The sequence below is a fragment of the Drosophila takahashii genome, chromosome X, assembly GCF_030179915.1.
Source record: "Drosophila takahashii strain IR98-3 E-12201 chromosome X, DtakHiC1v2, whole genome shotgun sequence".
Taxonomy (NCBI): domain Eukaryota; kingdom Metazoa; phylum Arthropoda; class Insecta; order Diptera; family Drosophilidae; genus Drosophila; species Drosophila takahashii.
The window spans coordinates 15,377,279-15,394,144 of record NC_091683.1 but is presented as its reverse complement, the minus strand read 5'-3'; the positions used below and the strand labels follow the sequence as shown (position 1 = coordinate 15,394,144).

The 16,866-nt window shown below is 38.5% G+C and overlaps 2 protein-coding genes across 3 annotated transcripts in view; both read right to left on the bottom strand.

The window, feature by feature from the left end:
* The window catches only part of shakB (shaking B), a 158,940-nt gene that overhangs the window by 95,973 nt on the left and 46,101 nt on the right, over nucleotides 1-16,866 (bottom strand). The gene's annotated exons all lie outside the window — the stretch shown is intronic.
* Nucleotides 6,537-7,984, bottom strand: LOC108062290 (uncharacterized). Its single transcript, XM_017148889.3, has one exon. The coding sequence runs from the start codon at nucleotides 7,855-7,857 to the stop codon at nucleotides 6,667-6,669; it is 1,191 nt and encodes a 396-aa protein (XP_017004378.2). The 5' UTR covers nucleotides 7,858-7,984; the 3' UTR covers nucleotides 6,537-6,666.

The following is a 16,866-nucleotide window of genomic DNA, read 5'->3' as shown; positions in this document are numbered from 1 at the left end:
CCAAGTTGCCATTAAATCGTTGCAACAGCAGCAGCGGCAACAGCAGAAGAAGAAGCGGCAGCAGTGGCAAAATAAAAAAAAATGTTAAAAGGCGCTTCTAAGTAAATAACTGGGTTTATGGGTCGATTGGGTGCACCAAATCGTGAGCAGCAAAAGGAAAAGCAATGGAAAAAGTGGGGAAAAACCGAAGGGGAAAAGCGGCAGAAGCGATAGAGGAGATATTGCCAGGGAAAAAGTCGGCTAGAGAAATAGAGAGACCGGCAACAATTGATTGAACCTCGGAATGGGAATACAAATTGATGAATAAATTCGCGAACCGTTCTCTATTTTCCACTTGAATTTAAGGACGAGCAAGTCCTTTGGGCAGCGAACAGAAAATGCTGAGAAGCAGAAGAGTTATTAAGGGTATTTAGTGCAATAACCGAAAAAAACATTAATTAATAAAGCAAAATTTAAATCAATTTTAAAATCATTATAGAAATAAATAAAAATATTTCACCAATTAATTTTAATAATAAATAAAATAAAATAAATAAAAATATCAATCTCTTAGTCCTTTCATATTCATTCATTGTCTTCATAATATCATTAATAATAAAAATAAAATAATAACCAATTTTCTAGAAATTCTAGAAATAAATAAAAATAAATCCCTACTTATTAAAATAATAAATAAAATAAATTAAATGAAAATAAAAATCTTAAAATTCCTCCAACTTCAATTCTTTATTTTCCGCCTGCACTTGTTGGCAATTTTCCCTTTGATTATCCCCAAATTGAACTCTAGCTCACCGCAGGACCAACAAATCCTCCACGATTTTCCTCCCATCTGCAGATGAGATTTCAAAAATAAATTGCGTACAATTTGCAATGGCATTTGCGAGCATATGTGGGTGAATTTGTGCTCGAAATGGAATTAGTAATGAAGTTTTGCCAATGCTTTATATGGACCAGCTGCCCCTTAACCCCCTCGAACCCCCACCCTTAACCCATGGCAGCGGGGACCGTGTAATTGCGTTTGGCCGCGCTCCTCTGATTTCTCTGATTTCCGAGTGGCTCGCGATTCGATGTGTTTGTGTGCGATTCGAAGTGCATTTTCAAGTGAAATTGAAATGGAATGCCAAGAGGGCTTTGGTTTCCATGGCCCCGAAAACGGCGAAAAGCGGGGGGATTTTGCACAAATGGGAAATAAAACATTTCATTTAACAGCGTGAAGGTATAAAAAAGGCAATAAATGTTAACTGCAACAACCGCACAATGCCCGATATTTGTGCGAATATATATACAGATATATATATACACCTTTGAGGCGGCATAAAATGGAAAAGTGGGGAAATGGGAAAGCGGCAAATTAAATTCAATTTATTGGGCTCGCTTTCTGCACAGAACTTCAGCTAATTGCATCAAATTGAAAATGGCAAATGGGAAATTGAATCGAAAGCGAAACAAACTCGAAATTAAATTCCAAATGGGTTAATTGCAAGGGATATTCCACATATTTATGAAAGCCTTTATTAGGTTTGGCATTTCATTGGTTTTTCCATTTCCCATTTTCCCTTTTGCATGTATAAAATAATTAAAGTTAATGAATGGCAGCCGAGACACCAAAAGTATTCCAAAAATGTTTGCTTCATTTGTCACATTTAATTGATAATATTTCGAAAAAATATTTAAATGTTAAAAGGGAAATTTAAAGCAGTTGAACCCAAGATTCAAATTCAAATGTTTCCAACTAAAGTCCGAAAATTAAAACTTTAGCAATCCGAGGAGTTTTGCTTAATTTTGTGACTTTGGCTTTGGCTTCGCTCATAAAAATAAAAACCAAGTTCAAATTGCGCGAAAATGCCAGCTGCAGAAGAACTAATGTCACATACTCAAGCACACACACGCACACATACTCAAGAACATACACACACGCAGGGGGAATAACACTGAGAGAAAACAATAAAGGCTGTCTGCAGACTTGACAAATGCAAACAAACAAAGTTAAAGCTGGATTCTGTGCACTAAAAAAATAATTTATTAATTTAAAGATATCAAATAAATGGGTAAATAGATATTTATTTTATTAAATATTTTTAACAAATATTTTAGGAACACTGCGTTTAAAAAATGTTTCATAGAATAAAAAAACGATTTTAATTTATACAAATTAATAGCATTTTTCTCTCTCTCTGCACGTGTGTATCTGTGTGCAAATGTAAAGCATAAGATAGACAATTACACTTTTGCCACTGCAAGAGGGAGACGGCGCGAGGCAGCCAGAAAGAGAAGGAGCGAGGGCATTTAGATAAACGCCAAAAGGTAAATGAACTTTATCAACCGAACAAGAAACGAGTTGCACACCCATACACCTACACCTACGCAGCCACCCACGCACACACAGGCACATCCACATCTACATTCGCATGCACAGATGCAGATGCAATTGCACCTATAATTGTGTGTGAGCCCCGTCTGCGTGTGCCCTCCACTTTTGGTTATAAAATTGAGTTTGTGCGCCTGCATTTATATATGTATTTATTAAATTTAATTAAAGAACACCCACATTTCGCTAGGGCTCGCAAATTTAAAATTTAATCAAGATGAAAAAGCATCAACATTTGCGTCTAGAATATACCAAATTATGTTATTTAATTATGCCTGAATTAAAATTAAAATTCAGAAAACAAAAAAGTCCTTGAAAAGCACGAAAGTTTCCTAACATTTATCCTAATTACATTAATTAATTTATATAAATATTTTAAATTCAGAAATCTTGAACAGCTATAAAGTAAGGGTATAATAAAAATCCTATAAACGCCAATTAATTCCATATATTTATTAATATACATTTTTGCAATTCAGTTACTTGATATTTGCAGTTATTTCCTCTCACACATTTCCCCCAATTTAATGCCGTTTATTTGACATGGACACTTAACCGAAATTTAATTCCTGCCGACGATCTAAACGACCCAAATTGCAGGACAAACAACATTTATAAATACAATTTCGTTACCTCTGATGACATTTACTATTTTTATCGTGCCAGCACAAAAGCAAAAAATACCTTTTGCCACATTCAATTTAACATTTTCAGCAGCCAGCAAAAATGTCAGCAGGGAAAATCTAGAAAAACTCATGGAAAGCTGGAAAATGCTAGGAAAACATTGGGCAAGACAAACAATGTGAAATGTAGAAGGAGCTGGGAAACAGAAACAGATTTTCCGACTGCAGTAATAAATGATAAACAAGTGCAAGCTGGCCAACAAATGGGCGTGGCAGTGGAAGGCGGTGGGCGGTGGGCTTTTCCATTTCCCATTCCCCAGTTCAGTTGCTAGGCTGATATTGAAAACTGCTGCTGCCTGCAAAGCTAAGCAAATGTTGTGCATGTGCATGTATGTGTCTTTTCACACTCTTGCATTATTTATGCAGACACGGTGTGCGTGTGTGCGAGTGTGCGTTGGTGTGTGTGTGAGCCACGTACGTGACTCGAACTGCAACGACAGCTGCTCCTGTTCCAGGACACAGGAGCAGAGAACCAGGATCCTGCAGTCAGCAGCCTCCACTTTTGGACCCTGTGTGCGCATATATATTTATTCCATGTACATATTGTAAGTGCCCCATGCCTCGTGTCAAACTTCTAATTAACCTCGTAATTCATGCAGCCTGCAGGACGCAGGACCCGGGACAAAGGGCGACTGCTGGCGTTTATTGTCCTGATCCTGCTCCTGCCTCTGCCTCTGCGGATAGAAGAGAAACGTGGCCGGGCAAGTGACCCAGAAATTACCAGTTGCCATCAGATATTTGATGGATTTTAAGGCATTATTTTGGCTTTTTCACGAGGCCCAATAAAAATGATGTCTAAAATAGGTATAATTAAATATTAAATAAATAATTAAATATCCCGAACTATTACTAAAAGTACAAAAGAGTTAAGTAAAATAAAAGGAACATTTTTAAACTCAATTAAAAAAAATATTGAAATAGTTTAATAAAATAGTTTAGATTTCTAGCAATGAAATATTAAGAAAATAATTAAATATCCTAACTTCTAGCAATGAAATAATGTCAATAAATATATCATAATAATTAAATAATTGAATTTCACAGTATTTAAATTAGAGTTTTCGATTTATTTGTTATGCCTACTATTTACTTAGCCACTCAGTAATGAAAATCGCTAGCCTAATATTGATTTTAACAAAAATATTAAACATTTTATGTAATCACCACCAAAGGCAAGCCCCAAAAAGTAGGCAACATTTTTGTACACATTTTCATTCCCTGCTTTTCCTGTCAAAGCAAATTGAAATTACATTATTTAATTGGTTAGTTGGCCTGTTTTCAAAACGAAAAACAACAAAACAAGCCATGAAAACAAATAAACATAAATTGAATGCCATTGTATGATTAATTGTTAAGGGCAACAGCAAGACAGCAAGACAGCCGAACAAATTACAATTTGTACAACAATTATAGCCGAATGTTGTGCCAGTTAAGTTGGCAGATAAACGGATAAACAAATATACAAATTAAGCAGATATTATAATTAAAGCCCTCCAATTTGAGTGTTGAATAATAATAAGTGTGTGTTTCGAAAGTTACGAACTCACTTACTCCGACTTACTGTGCAATCAAATGTTCAATTGCCACTTATTTTGCGGCTGGCCACAGCACTTAATTCTCCAAGTTCTTGACTTCGCCAGACAAAAAGGAATAAAAATAAAAAACCGGGCAAGTATCGAAAAAAAATAGAGAGTAGAGAAGGCCAACGAACAAAGGGAGACACAAAGTCGTTATTGTCTTAGTTTTATTAAAATGCGTTCGTTTTTTATTATTTTTGTTTTTCTTTCCTTTTTTGTTTGGAAAAAAGCTACTTTCCGAGGCAAAAAAACTTGTCAAAGGCAACGGCAACGGGCCAAAAATGGAACTCTGGCCAACAAGCATTTCTGCCAATTTGTGTGCAATTTAAAGTGTCCGACGGGGAACCCTGTGTTATGTGGTACATACACAAAAAGTTCCCAACTATTTTGCACCGAAAACTTGGCAGACACGGACACAGATGAGCAGACCGCAATGGAACTGACCGCGGGGCTACACTGGCCAAAAAAGGAGTTGTCGGGAAAATTCGAGTAAGATTGTAGGTTAATTAAAATATATAAAAAAAATTGAGTGGAATAATACATATATTATTTGTATTATAATGGCTTGCTAAATAAAATAAGTTTAAGTTTAAATAAGTTTTTCCATACTTTTTGCTTTTTAATATATACTAAATATTCTAAAAGAAGGGGGTTTTCAATCCTTTGGGGCTTTCAGTATATACAGTTCACAGAAGGTATTTCACCATCTACTTCAACTTTCTCTAAAAATATTTAATAATTCTAATTTTCCAAATAAAGTTTCTATTACATTTTTCACTTTAAATTTAATATTTATATAAGAAATTTTAAGGGGTTTATCAACACACTCTTTTTTCTGTAGGTCTAATTATGTAGTTCCCTGGACAATCAAGGTGATTTTTTTCAGTGTCTGGCTGCTTTGGCCATAAAGCGTTCAGCGTCCTTTAGAGGATATATAGGCGAAAGGGAGGGGGCTTTTAGGGGTTAACACTGCTGCATTAACGCTGACCGAAAAATCTCTGCAGCTGAAGTTGAGCTTACATTTTTTTTGTGCAACCGAAAAAAAATATTTCGCGGACAAAGCAGCCAAAAATCTCCTGCCCCCCCACTCTGCCCCCTCTGCTACCACCGCCCATGTTGTTGCAACAATAACGGTACATTACAAGTGGCAGGCGAAAGCATCGAGTTAGTTAGTTTGCCGCCCCTTTTCCTACTTTCCCACCCCCCCAATTCCCCTTTCTACGCCCCTGGCCACAACTTCTGCGGTCTTGTTAGTCTGGGCTGGCAAGTTGGTTAAAAAGTTGTTGATGCAGTTACTGCCCACTGCCCACGCCCCGCCCCCTTTTTGCGACGACATTTGTGCTAATGGCTGCCAACGACCTGGACACCAAGAACCCCCCTCTCAGTCGACGCCCCTTGGCAAACATGTTGCATACTCTGCGACTTAAGCGAAAAATTTCCAGCGAACAGAACAGCTTTTTGGCCAAGCAAACACACACAAACACACACAGTGGGTTAAGTGGGCGAGTTTGCCACAACACATTTGTGTTCAAGAATAATTAAATTAAGCTGTCAGTCTGTCGGTGGAGAGAATTTACTAAAAATTACACAAAATTATAGTTTGTGTTTGTTGCACTTTCTTTTTTTAGTAGGTATTTTTCAAAAAAATGCACAAGAAGTTTGTTCGCTCAAAGAGCTGATTTAATGGCATTTTGCAAACAATTTGTAACTAAATAATTGGACAAGTCAACCGTTGTTTAGAGAGAACTTTCCAAATTAATTGCAGTTTATGCAATTTTCTTTTTAATTGAATTTATCATTAGAGTTGCCACCCCATAATTAGGCAGAGTGAAGCGATTTTTATCGACCTAGCTAATTAAATTATTTAAATTATGTTAATTAAAAAAATAAATAAAATATAAACACCACTTTAGCGTACTGAATTAATTTTGGATTTAATTTAAAATATACAAGTTCTCAAGTGTAAAATGGGCTTAAAATGATTGTTGACAACATATCCAAGGTATGACGAAAAATTTGGCAAAACTCGAGAGAATTTTCAGTTAGACAGTTCGGTTAATTCATCGGGATCTTCGGTTTTCTCCATTGAAAACTCCTCCTTGGACGTCTCCTCACTTTGCAGCACCTCAACGTCGGCAATCACTTCGATCTCCAGAGTGGTTTCCTCTGGATCCTCGGAACCCGAACCCGTCTCCTTCGGTAATTCCGGCAAACTGCTAGCCTCGTCCTCGTGAATGGTGAACTGCAGCTCGATGTCCTGCGTGTAGTCCTCGGTGTACTCCTTCATTTCGCGATGGGTGAATCGCATGAAGAGCGGACTGTCGGAGAGCAGATCGCACTTTTCGATAATCTCCGGATTGGAACAGGTGTGGATCACCTGGCGACGCGGCAGACCGGGCATTTCAGCCGCCGTTTCCACGCTGACCTTCAAAGCGGGCTGAGCCTGCGGGCAGAGCAGCCACAAAATGTACAGATGGGTGACCCGCGGTCCGCCGGGCATCGAGTCCCACGAGGTCTTCCACAGCATCAGCAGCAGGGGCAGGCGGCACTCCCAGTCCGAGTAGATTCGCGGCAGGTGCGAGTTGAGCGCCACCTGGCGGCCACTCTCGTAGATCAGCAGACCGACGCATTGACTTCGATCCCTCCGCATTTCCGGCAGCGTTTTGCCAGCGATCTTGAAGCTCTTTGCCTCCTTGGCTTTCATTTCCATGCTGATGATGTCCTCGTGCGAGGTGAGGCAGTGACTCAGGAGATTGCCCGGATTGTGGACCACATCGCAGCAGCAGCTTGCGCCGAGGGGACAGGCGAAGGCCAGCTTCTGGAGGCGCCAGTACTTCTGGGTTTCGGCCGCCGTGCTCCTCAGCCGCTCGTAGCGCACTTCCGGCGAACTGTTGCTCTCGCCGGAAACGGCGGAAGCGGAAGTGGCCGCCTCCGCCCCGCCGCGCATCGGTACACTTCCGCCCGCCAGCGGCAGCGAGAGCTTGCAGTCCATATAGAGGCGTCTGGCCCGATCGGGCAGGAAGTTCAGCCGGGTTATGCAGATCTCTACCTCCTCGTCGGTGGCATTCCCGTCGTTCTCGCTCTCCAGGCCAAGACGATGGTCCAGCGAGGATCCGTGGGTGTCCAGCGAGTACTCCGACTGGGCATAGCCCAGGCATCCGGCCTCTTTAGTCACTGATGAGGCCCCCGATGTGGATGGGCGCTCGGCCACGCCTTCGTCGCTCTCCATTCTTTGAGTTATTTGATGTGTAAGATATAATACTTTTCGAAAAACGTTGTGAACTACGGATTTGTTTGGGAATTTTCGTGTGTCACTCGATGTGTTCGACTCTCAAAATTAAATCATACTGGGCTGACTTGTGAGAAGGGGTTCAAATGATTTATAGACTTAAATCTCCCAGGTTGCTTTTAAATTAAATAATATATTTAAAAATAATTTTATTTCTAGTTTTTTTTTAGTCTGCAAGTGAGACAATGACATAAAAACTCTGAGGAGAACATTTTGTTGCATTTGTAACTTCCGGTTTCACAAACACACAAATATATAGTGCAAAATGAAAATGCGAAAGGAAAATGTGTCAACATACAAGACAAAGCAAAATACAAACAAAACTCAAGTTCCCTCTGCAAAGCAGTGAAATGCAACTAAGGGGAAAGAAAAACTAAAAGGGTAAAGGGAGGGCAAAGAGAGAGAGCATGAACTCCCTGCGACCACGCCCCCTTTCCATTTGCCGCCCAAATCGACAGAGGACGTGCGGTCTATGGCAGTAGAAAAACCATAAAAAGTTGGAGGTTTTTTAATATACAAAAATAAACAAGGAGCTTGGAAAATTAAAAAATATTTTTAAGACCTTTTTTTGTAAATTTTGTAAGGTTTTTCAATCACTATTTGGTCAAAACAGGGTCCACAGCTAAAAGACCGACTGTTTTGAACAGATTACGACCTAAACTAACGATCCTTATCACTATCTGAGAAATTAATTTTTTTGATCAATTTTTCCATTTTTTATCATGATTTTTTGCGAAATTTGGCAGAAATTTAAAAGTTATAGATTTTAATGCAAATCGATTGGGGATTTAATAACCAGTTCAGCAAGGTATAACAAACTATGTTTGGACCAAGTTTTGTGGAAAATGTTCATATTTAAAATGTATAAAAATGGATTTAAGCTTAAAATGTTTGAATTTTCTACTTTTTTCCTGCCAGTGAGCAATAAAAGAAACGAGTTAAGTCACGTGCATGCGCCATTTGTTTATGGCTTTCTCCCGTTTACTTTGCCTTTACTTATTAGTTTGGAGTGGAAAATAGCACCTTCCTCTCCCCCAAATTTCCCCAGGTTTTCCTTGCATTTCCTCTATCTCGTGTATCGTTTATCGTCTGTTGCTTTTCCTTTTGCGAGCTTTTGAGCTGCAATTGTCAGTTGAGAGTGCAGCCAACCGCAAATAGCAAACAAGGCAAAGCCCTTGTATCCCTTGGCTTTGCTGACATCTTTAAGACGGATTTCCATTGCTTACCCTTACCCCTTTGCTTTAATTGAGTTTTCACAATTTGACAGCCAGCGGGGGGAAATTAACCCATCATCGGTGGCAAAACTCACCTGAAACGAAAAGAGGGAAGACATATTAGTCAGAGAGTCAAAAAAGACATGGATTTTGAAGGGTTAATTGAGAAAAATTAAACTTTGACTTTGCACACGCACAGAAAACCCCTCAGGGCAGCAGGGGGTTAAGCATCAGGTTCACAGAGCTCATATGCACAGCATAAAGATTCCCCATTTCCATTTCCCTGCTGTTGCTGCTGTCTTAACAACAATCCAGACAACAATGTGTAAAACAATTGGGCTCGCAGTCAATTTGTGTGCTACGACAATCTAGTATCACCTCTGCACTGAGAGATAAACTGGCAGAGTAACACAAAATAATAAAATAATATTTTAAGCAATTTAAACTTTATATTCATATTTCTGGTATTTTTCTGGTATTATGTAAAAATAATAAGTTTAATATTTTTAATATATTAGTGAAATGAAATTGAAGAAATTTACGCTCAGCGCAGGCTGTGCGATAATATTACTGCGAGTGACAGACAATTGAAAAGACCATGCACACACACATGGCGTATACGCAATGTGCCAAAGTTTATACGAAATTAATGTTAATTACAACGCGAGTTGGGCTATCCATCTCACTCGCACCGCCGCGGCAACATCTGTGTCCTGTCAGGAAGTGGGCGGGAAAATGGATTGAGGAATGGGTGGGGAAATGGGAAAATGGCAGGGAAATGGGGAATGCAATTTGCCAGCAACGCATTTAACAAGCTGAAAGCGCTTAAGCCGAAGGATTCGGCATTCAGCATCGAATGAGTCAACAAAGGTGCATCGAATCGCACTGAAAACTGAAAGGGAATGATTAATAACCGTAATCGTAATCGATAAATGTGAAAAATTGATGGCTGATGGAGGCTCGACTGCCGAATGCCGAATGGCTATAGAAAGAGGCTGCAAATTATAAAGCCAAGTAAATAATTTAAATAATAAGATAATAAAAGAGATAGAAATAAATAAATATAAATAAATAAAATTAATTCACGATAATTTTATTAATTCTATCAGTTTAATATAAATAAACACAAGTAAATATATTGACAGTACTTAATTTAAGTAAGTAATTTTCCCTTGAGCACTGATTAATTGCAGAGTTAACCCAAAGATGGACTTCATATATTTTCGCCCATAATAATGGGTCAAATCATCGCTCATCTTTATCGAGCCATCAATCGAATTCACCTTTCGGCATGCCGATAAATCCCGCTTAAGCCATTCGGTTGCACAAAGGTATTCAATTTCTCCTCTTTTATTTTCGCCTTTTTCTATACATATATATATAGATATTGTGCCATTTTTTTTTTTTTACGATATACATTCTTTGCTTTGTTTTGTTTGGTGAATTGAACAACTTTTGCTGGCAGCTGCGGGGATTCCCATGAGACATGGAAGGAGTTTACCTTCCCCTCCTGTTTTTGCCATGATGTGGCACAAATGGCAATGCGCTTAACGTGTTCCGTGTTGCTGCTGCTGCTGTTGCTGTTGCTGCTGCAACTGCAATGCAACAAAGACAAGCAGGCATCTACAAAAAATAAATACACCTTGGCACCCACGCACAGACACAATTTATAAAAGCCACAACAAATGTCTGAGGCTGTAAACTTTCCGTAAATCTTTGCAGCAATGTCTGCCAGCGGCAGAGGCAGAAGCAGCAACTAGCAACCAGCAACTAGCAACAACAATGATGGCAGCAACAACAATGGAAGACAAGGACGATGACGATGACGATGACGTCGTCACGCGGATGTTTCGACGCGACTCTGAAGGATTTTCATGGCTGGTAGGTGAGGTTTTCCCATTTTCTCCATTTTCCCCTTTGTAGTTGCAGCCGTGCACGTCTGTGTGGCTGCTGTTGCTGCTGTTGCTGCTGCTGCGAACGGTGGCTTGTGTTGCATGTTGCCGTCAGCATGTCAGAGCCCCCAACACGCTGGAAAATGCGCTTACACACATGTAAGCACATGTTGTTAAGGGACAGGCAGCCAAAGTCGACTTTTGAATGCCCTTTCAAGGCCCGAAAAATCAATTTTTTTTATTCCTGAATTTAATGCAAATTTAAAATTAAATAAAATATTTTTAGGACAAGAAAATATCAGAAAAAAAGATTTGAATAAATGTACTCATTTTTTGTCACTTTTAAAAAATGGAAATTTTAAAAAGCATAATAGAAAAACATTTTCCAAGTTTGTAAAAAAAGAGGGAATTTAAAGAAAATATTTTAAGAAGATAAGATTAATAGGAAGTGTAGGTAATCCACAAATTATGAATGGTATTTGATTTATATTATATCAAGAAATATTACAAAACCTTTAAATTCCAATATTTCCACCAAATTTTCACCTGACTAACCAAATTTCCAAAGAGCCCCGGGGAAAACGAACATTGTCAGCGTCTTAGCGCTTTTCATGACGGCATTTTCTTGGCACTGACTGTTAGCATTCTGCCAGCTTTCCCGCTTTTCCCATCAGCTGTTGTTCGCCGGAGTCTTTGCTTTCATTAAGCTAATCCAGACATGATCATGCATATATATAAGATATATATATATATTTTTTTATTTTATATTTTTTATGCGCACACCTGAAGGGAAAATGGAAAAGCCGAGACAGTAACGTTGAACCCGGAGACGAGGAGGCTTTTCTTTGCCTGAACGCTCAAGCGTTTGCAGCATTTTCATTTTTAATATACACAAAAACATGCATGTGCTGGCTTTTCCCCGCTTTGCCTCGCTTTTCCCACTCGCTTTTCCTCGGGCATGACAAACTTTTTTATGTAAATTCTGAGGCTGCTGCTCTGCAGTTGTTTTACTTTCCGTTTGCACCTGTGCGCTGCCCGTCATAAGAAAAGCCCAGGGAAAAACTTTACTTTGCTCCGCAGAATTTTCTTCAACAAAGGTCCGAAAAACAGGAAAAACTCAACAAAAAAAATACTACAAAAAAATAGAAAACAGCAGGAGTAAAAATCCCATCTAATCGAATCAAATTTCCCCCAAAAACATACTTTTCAGGTCACTTCCAAACTTTTGCCCCCAAAACACTTGACAAACTTTCAATTGCCTGGGCTTTCGGCTTTCGGCCAGTTCAAAGTTCAGCAGAGGAGAGGTGGAGGAGGGATTCCCCAATCAAACCCTAACTCTCCTGGCCAAACAAAATTTTGTGGCCAATGCAGCTGGCATAAACGCTGGCAAATTAATTGAAACCGAATAGATAAGTTCAGGAAGCGAAAGAGGAGGGCCAATGATTGATTAAGGCCTGGGATTTTCCCAGGGAAATGCGGGGGGAAAAGTCAAGTCGCATTGAATCGAAAGCGAAGCGAATCAAGTGGAGTCAAGTCGAGTCATCATCAAATGCGATTAGACAGTCAGCCGGGAGATTAGACACTCGCACTGACCTGAGACATCGGCTATATCAAATATATAGGGGAAAATACATATATATAGAGGAGGATATGCGACGACAGACATCTGTCGATGGCTTCTCAACAGTCATTTTCATTTTCCGACGAATACTAAATTGCCCCTAATCCACTTTATCATCGACACCAGGAAATAAACGAGGGAGCCTCAGGAAAAGTGGTGGAAAAACTAGGAAACAATTTTTAAAGAGATAAGAGGAGTTCGAAGAAGGGCTTTAAACAATAAAAAGAATTTTCCGTATTTTACCTTTAAAAATAAATTAAATTAAATATCAAAAATATATTTTTTAATTACTTATATAAAGGAAAACTCCTTTTAATGTACTCATAATGTACTCCATAATGTAAATCAAATAATTTAAGTGATCTTAACTTATTGTTAAATTAAAAATAATAATAGTACTGTATTTCTAGTTTTTAGTTAAATTCCCCCAAAAGAAGTTCTCAAAATGCTTAGAAAATCTTCTCTGCAGCTGGTTTCACCGATAACATTTGGCTCTATTAAAAATTAGATATAATTACCCGTAATCATAATAAACGGGCATAAAAAATGAGGGAAAAGCCAAAGAAAAGCGTGGGAAATGGCAGGACATGGCAGGACCCAAAAAAGTGTCGCCCCCGTGACGGCCATAAATATGATGATAATTAAGTGTGTCTCGCACATATACTCAATTTGGCCTTATTAACCCAAAAAATGACACAGATATTAATTTTCCGCACACATGTGCCCGCTTTTCCGCTTTTCCTTTGCTCCCACACACACATGCATATATACTCACAAAGCCTAAACGTAAACGAGTAAATTGGCAGATTTAAGCAGTAAACAAAAAAAACGGTCAACAAAACATGGCCCAAACAACACTTCGTTCCTCTCTTTCCCTCCCCCGTGTTGCTGTCTCTTTCTCCTTCGCCCAAGCGAAAGTATAAAGAAAAAAATGTCAACAATCTATTGACAGCTGAGACTGTAACTGATTGTAAGGAGTGAGCAGGGGGCAACGGGGAGGGGGCGCAAAATGGTGTCGGGGGGAAGAAAAGGGGGGTTGGGTTCGGGCAAAGCAGGCCACGTAGCAAACAAAGACATAAGCGCCTCACATACCCGCCAAAAAAAGGGGGCGAAGCCGAAGGGATGCGACATGGGCGTGGCTCAGGGGATTTTGTCATCATTTCTCAGGACTCAAAAAATATGGAAACAATTCAAAAATGTAGTAAGCTTTTAGTAGAATTCTAAAGCCTTTTTAAATTTTATTTATAGTTATTATATATATATATTTTTTTTTTTTGGCATTTTTAAAATTAAAATTAAAATTTTAAAATAATTTCATGAATTTAATGCACAGGGGTGTCAAGAAGTAAGGCCAAAAATAAACCGATCTTCCCTTAAAAGCCAATTCCCGCCATGCTTGACTTAAATTAAGATTTATTTGCATTTAAGGAACACCGCCAATCGGCGGCATTAACATCAAACGGAATGAAACCGAAATTAAGCGAAAACGAAGCCAACGAAATGGGAAAGTCTACGGCTCCAGAAATTCTCCTAATTTGGATGTCAATAATAATTCGCACACCAACGACAAAAATACACATGTGTGTGTGGGGCCATTATTTTCGCACTCCCCCGAACCCATTAGAAAATAAATAAAATATCTGCAAGGGCAGAAAAAAAAAGCGTATATAATAATATGAGAAGAGGCAGGAGAAAGTGTAGCATGTGTGCGCGATAATAATAACATCAAATTAAAATATTGTAATTCGTTTTATGTATTTATATGCATTTTTTCCTGTCATGTTGGGTTTTTTCTTTATTTTGTTTTCCAAAGTAATTTATTTATCGCGCATGTAGGTGGCACTTCTCATTCACTTCTCCAGGGTATTTGGCTGGTCTACTTTTATCGCATAACCAACGGCTATCTAAGGCCCCCCTATTTATGGCCTAATATATTATATATTTATGTGTCTGTCATTTAATAAATTCTGCTGATAATGTCATAGACATCAGCGTAGAAATGACCTCCGACCCCGCCGGTGACTCCGAACTCCAAGTGCCGAGTGTGTGTGTTTTTGGTGCTTCGCATGATTTGCCTCGCATGATTTGTGTTGGTCAAAGTGGCAGAGGAAAAAAGGCCAGGAGGAGTCAATTTTTATTGTTGTTTATTATTATTTATTTATGTTTACGGTTTGCCCTCTGCCATTGTTTGCCCCTGCTGATGTACGAGGCGTATACGTAATATTGGTAGTTGCGGTTTGAGAAAAATTCATTTGTTTTTTAAATAAAGGAAATATAAAAATCTTTTTTTTGCATTTTATGTGTATAAATATATATATACACATAAATTATATATATAATTTTAGCGAATTATAAATAATAATAAATAATTTTTATACGTAATTTTTTTTGCACTAAAACATTAAATTAAAATTTCTATAATATTGGTAAGTTTTTATTATTTGCAGAACCTTTTAATTTACAACATTCTTTTACATAAAAAATAATAAAAAATCTATACAACTCTTTTAGCAAATTAAGTGCTTATACTCTATGCGTATACGTAATTTTTAGCACGGCGTATACGTAATTTAATGTTTTTCCACTAAAATATAAATCAAAATTTCTAAAATATTGCAAAATTTATACAATACACAACACTTTTAAATTTACAACCTCCTCTTATTTAAATTGCAATTTACATGGTTTTTTTTCTTCCAGAAACAATGAATTGTCAAACAATTATAAAGCGCACACCCACGATTTTGTTTTGCACCCCTCTTCAGCATTTTCCCCCCAAACATATTACCGTTTATGCAGCATTTTCACTGCTTTTCATTTGTTGTTCTTGCCGCTGACTCAGCTGTCAATGCTCGCCCCCTCCAATGCCACCACTTTCGACCCCATTTGCATATCACATTCACGAATTTTTTTGTGTGCTCTCAAGTGGGATTCATTTCGATACTCAAAAATTGCTCAAAAGCCTTCAAATTGTGAGCCATAAATAACAAGGGCGCAAGAAAGCCCAAGTGATGGGTAGAAAAAAAGAAAGAATGGAAGAAAGAAGGCTGCTTTTGTACTTGAATCGATTGTTGGCAATGAAGTCAATTACATAAACGGCAGGGGGAAATAAAATTTGGGAGACATGAGGTGGACAAATTATGCCAAGAAGAAAAAGCTTTGAATAAGGAAATATCAATAAAAGTGTCAGTTGGAAAAGCTGGGGAATAATTCAAGATGAAAGGTTATAATTGCATTTGAATGGAAATTTTCTAAATGGGAGGAAAAAATAATGTGGATTTTAATATAATTAAAAAGATGGTCAAGTTTTTTTTTCTATTTAAAAATGCATGTAACTAAATAAATATGAAATATTAAATATAATACTTATATTAATTGGTAGGAAAATTAAAAATGAAGTCGCCAAGAAAGCGGAAGTAAAGCGGGGAAATGCAGGAGTAGGAAAAGTGACTTGGGGGAAAATCAAACAGAGGGTCAGCCGCCATTCAACACCTGCCACGCCCCTTCTGCCGAGCATCCCCTTTGCCTGCCAATTTTCAACACCAGAGGGCGTCAAAGTGACGTGTCGTCTGGCTGGCTTTTCCTGATTTTCCTGATTTTCCCGCATTCCCTTCGCTCTTCCCCCCTTTTCCTTGACTTCTTTGCTTTTCCCGCCCCTCGACGAGTTCCCTTCTCGTTTTTGTGTGTGTGAAGCATTTAAAAGTCACTTAAGTGGAAATTAAAAAGAAATTATTCACTTTGGCACACACACAAACACACTCACACACACATTAAGTGTTTTCCCAGCTTTCCTTTGCCTCAATTGCTTTTTTATTTTTTCCAGATTTATTTTTATTTTTTTGCTGCGCTCCGTTTGTTTGTTTGCTGTAATTGTTGTGGTCTGCCTCATTATTTGTATCTGGTCAAGGGAATGCGGGTGAAAAGCGGGCCCCAAAACCGACCCCACTGCCGCCCCCCTTTAATTGTGGTTCATTTTCCGACTCTTTTGAGTTTTGGGTCCCTTTTGGCTTGTGGCACATTTTCTACATTTTCCTGCATTTTCCTACATTTCCCTACATTTGACCACAATATTTTTGTGGAATTGCTCGCAAATTGTTTATTGCCGACCTCAAAGCTATTTGGGGATTATGGCCAACGGAGAGACAAGGTGTTGGCCATCATTTTGCCCATTTTCCCAGGCATTTTCCGACCTCTGCTCTGAGCTGTACAGCTTCGGGGCCAG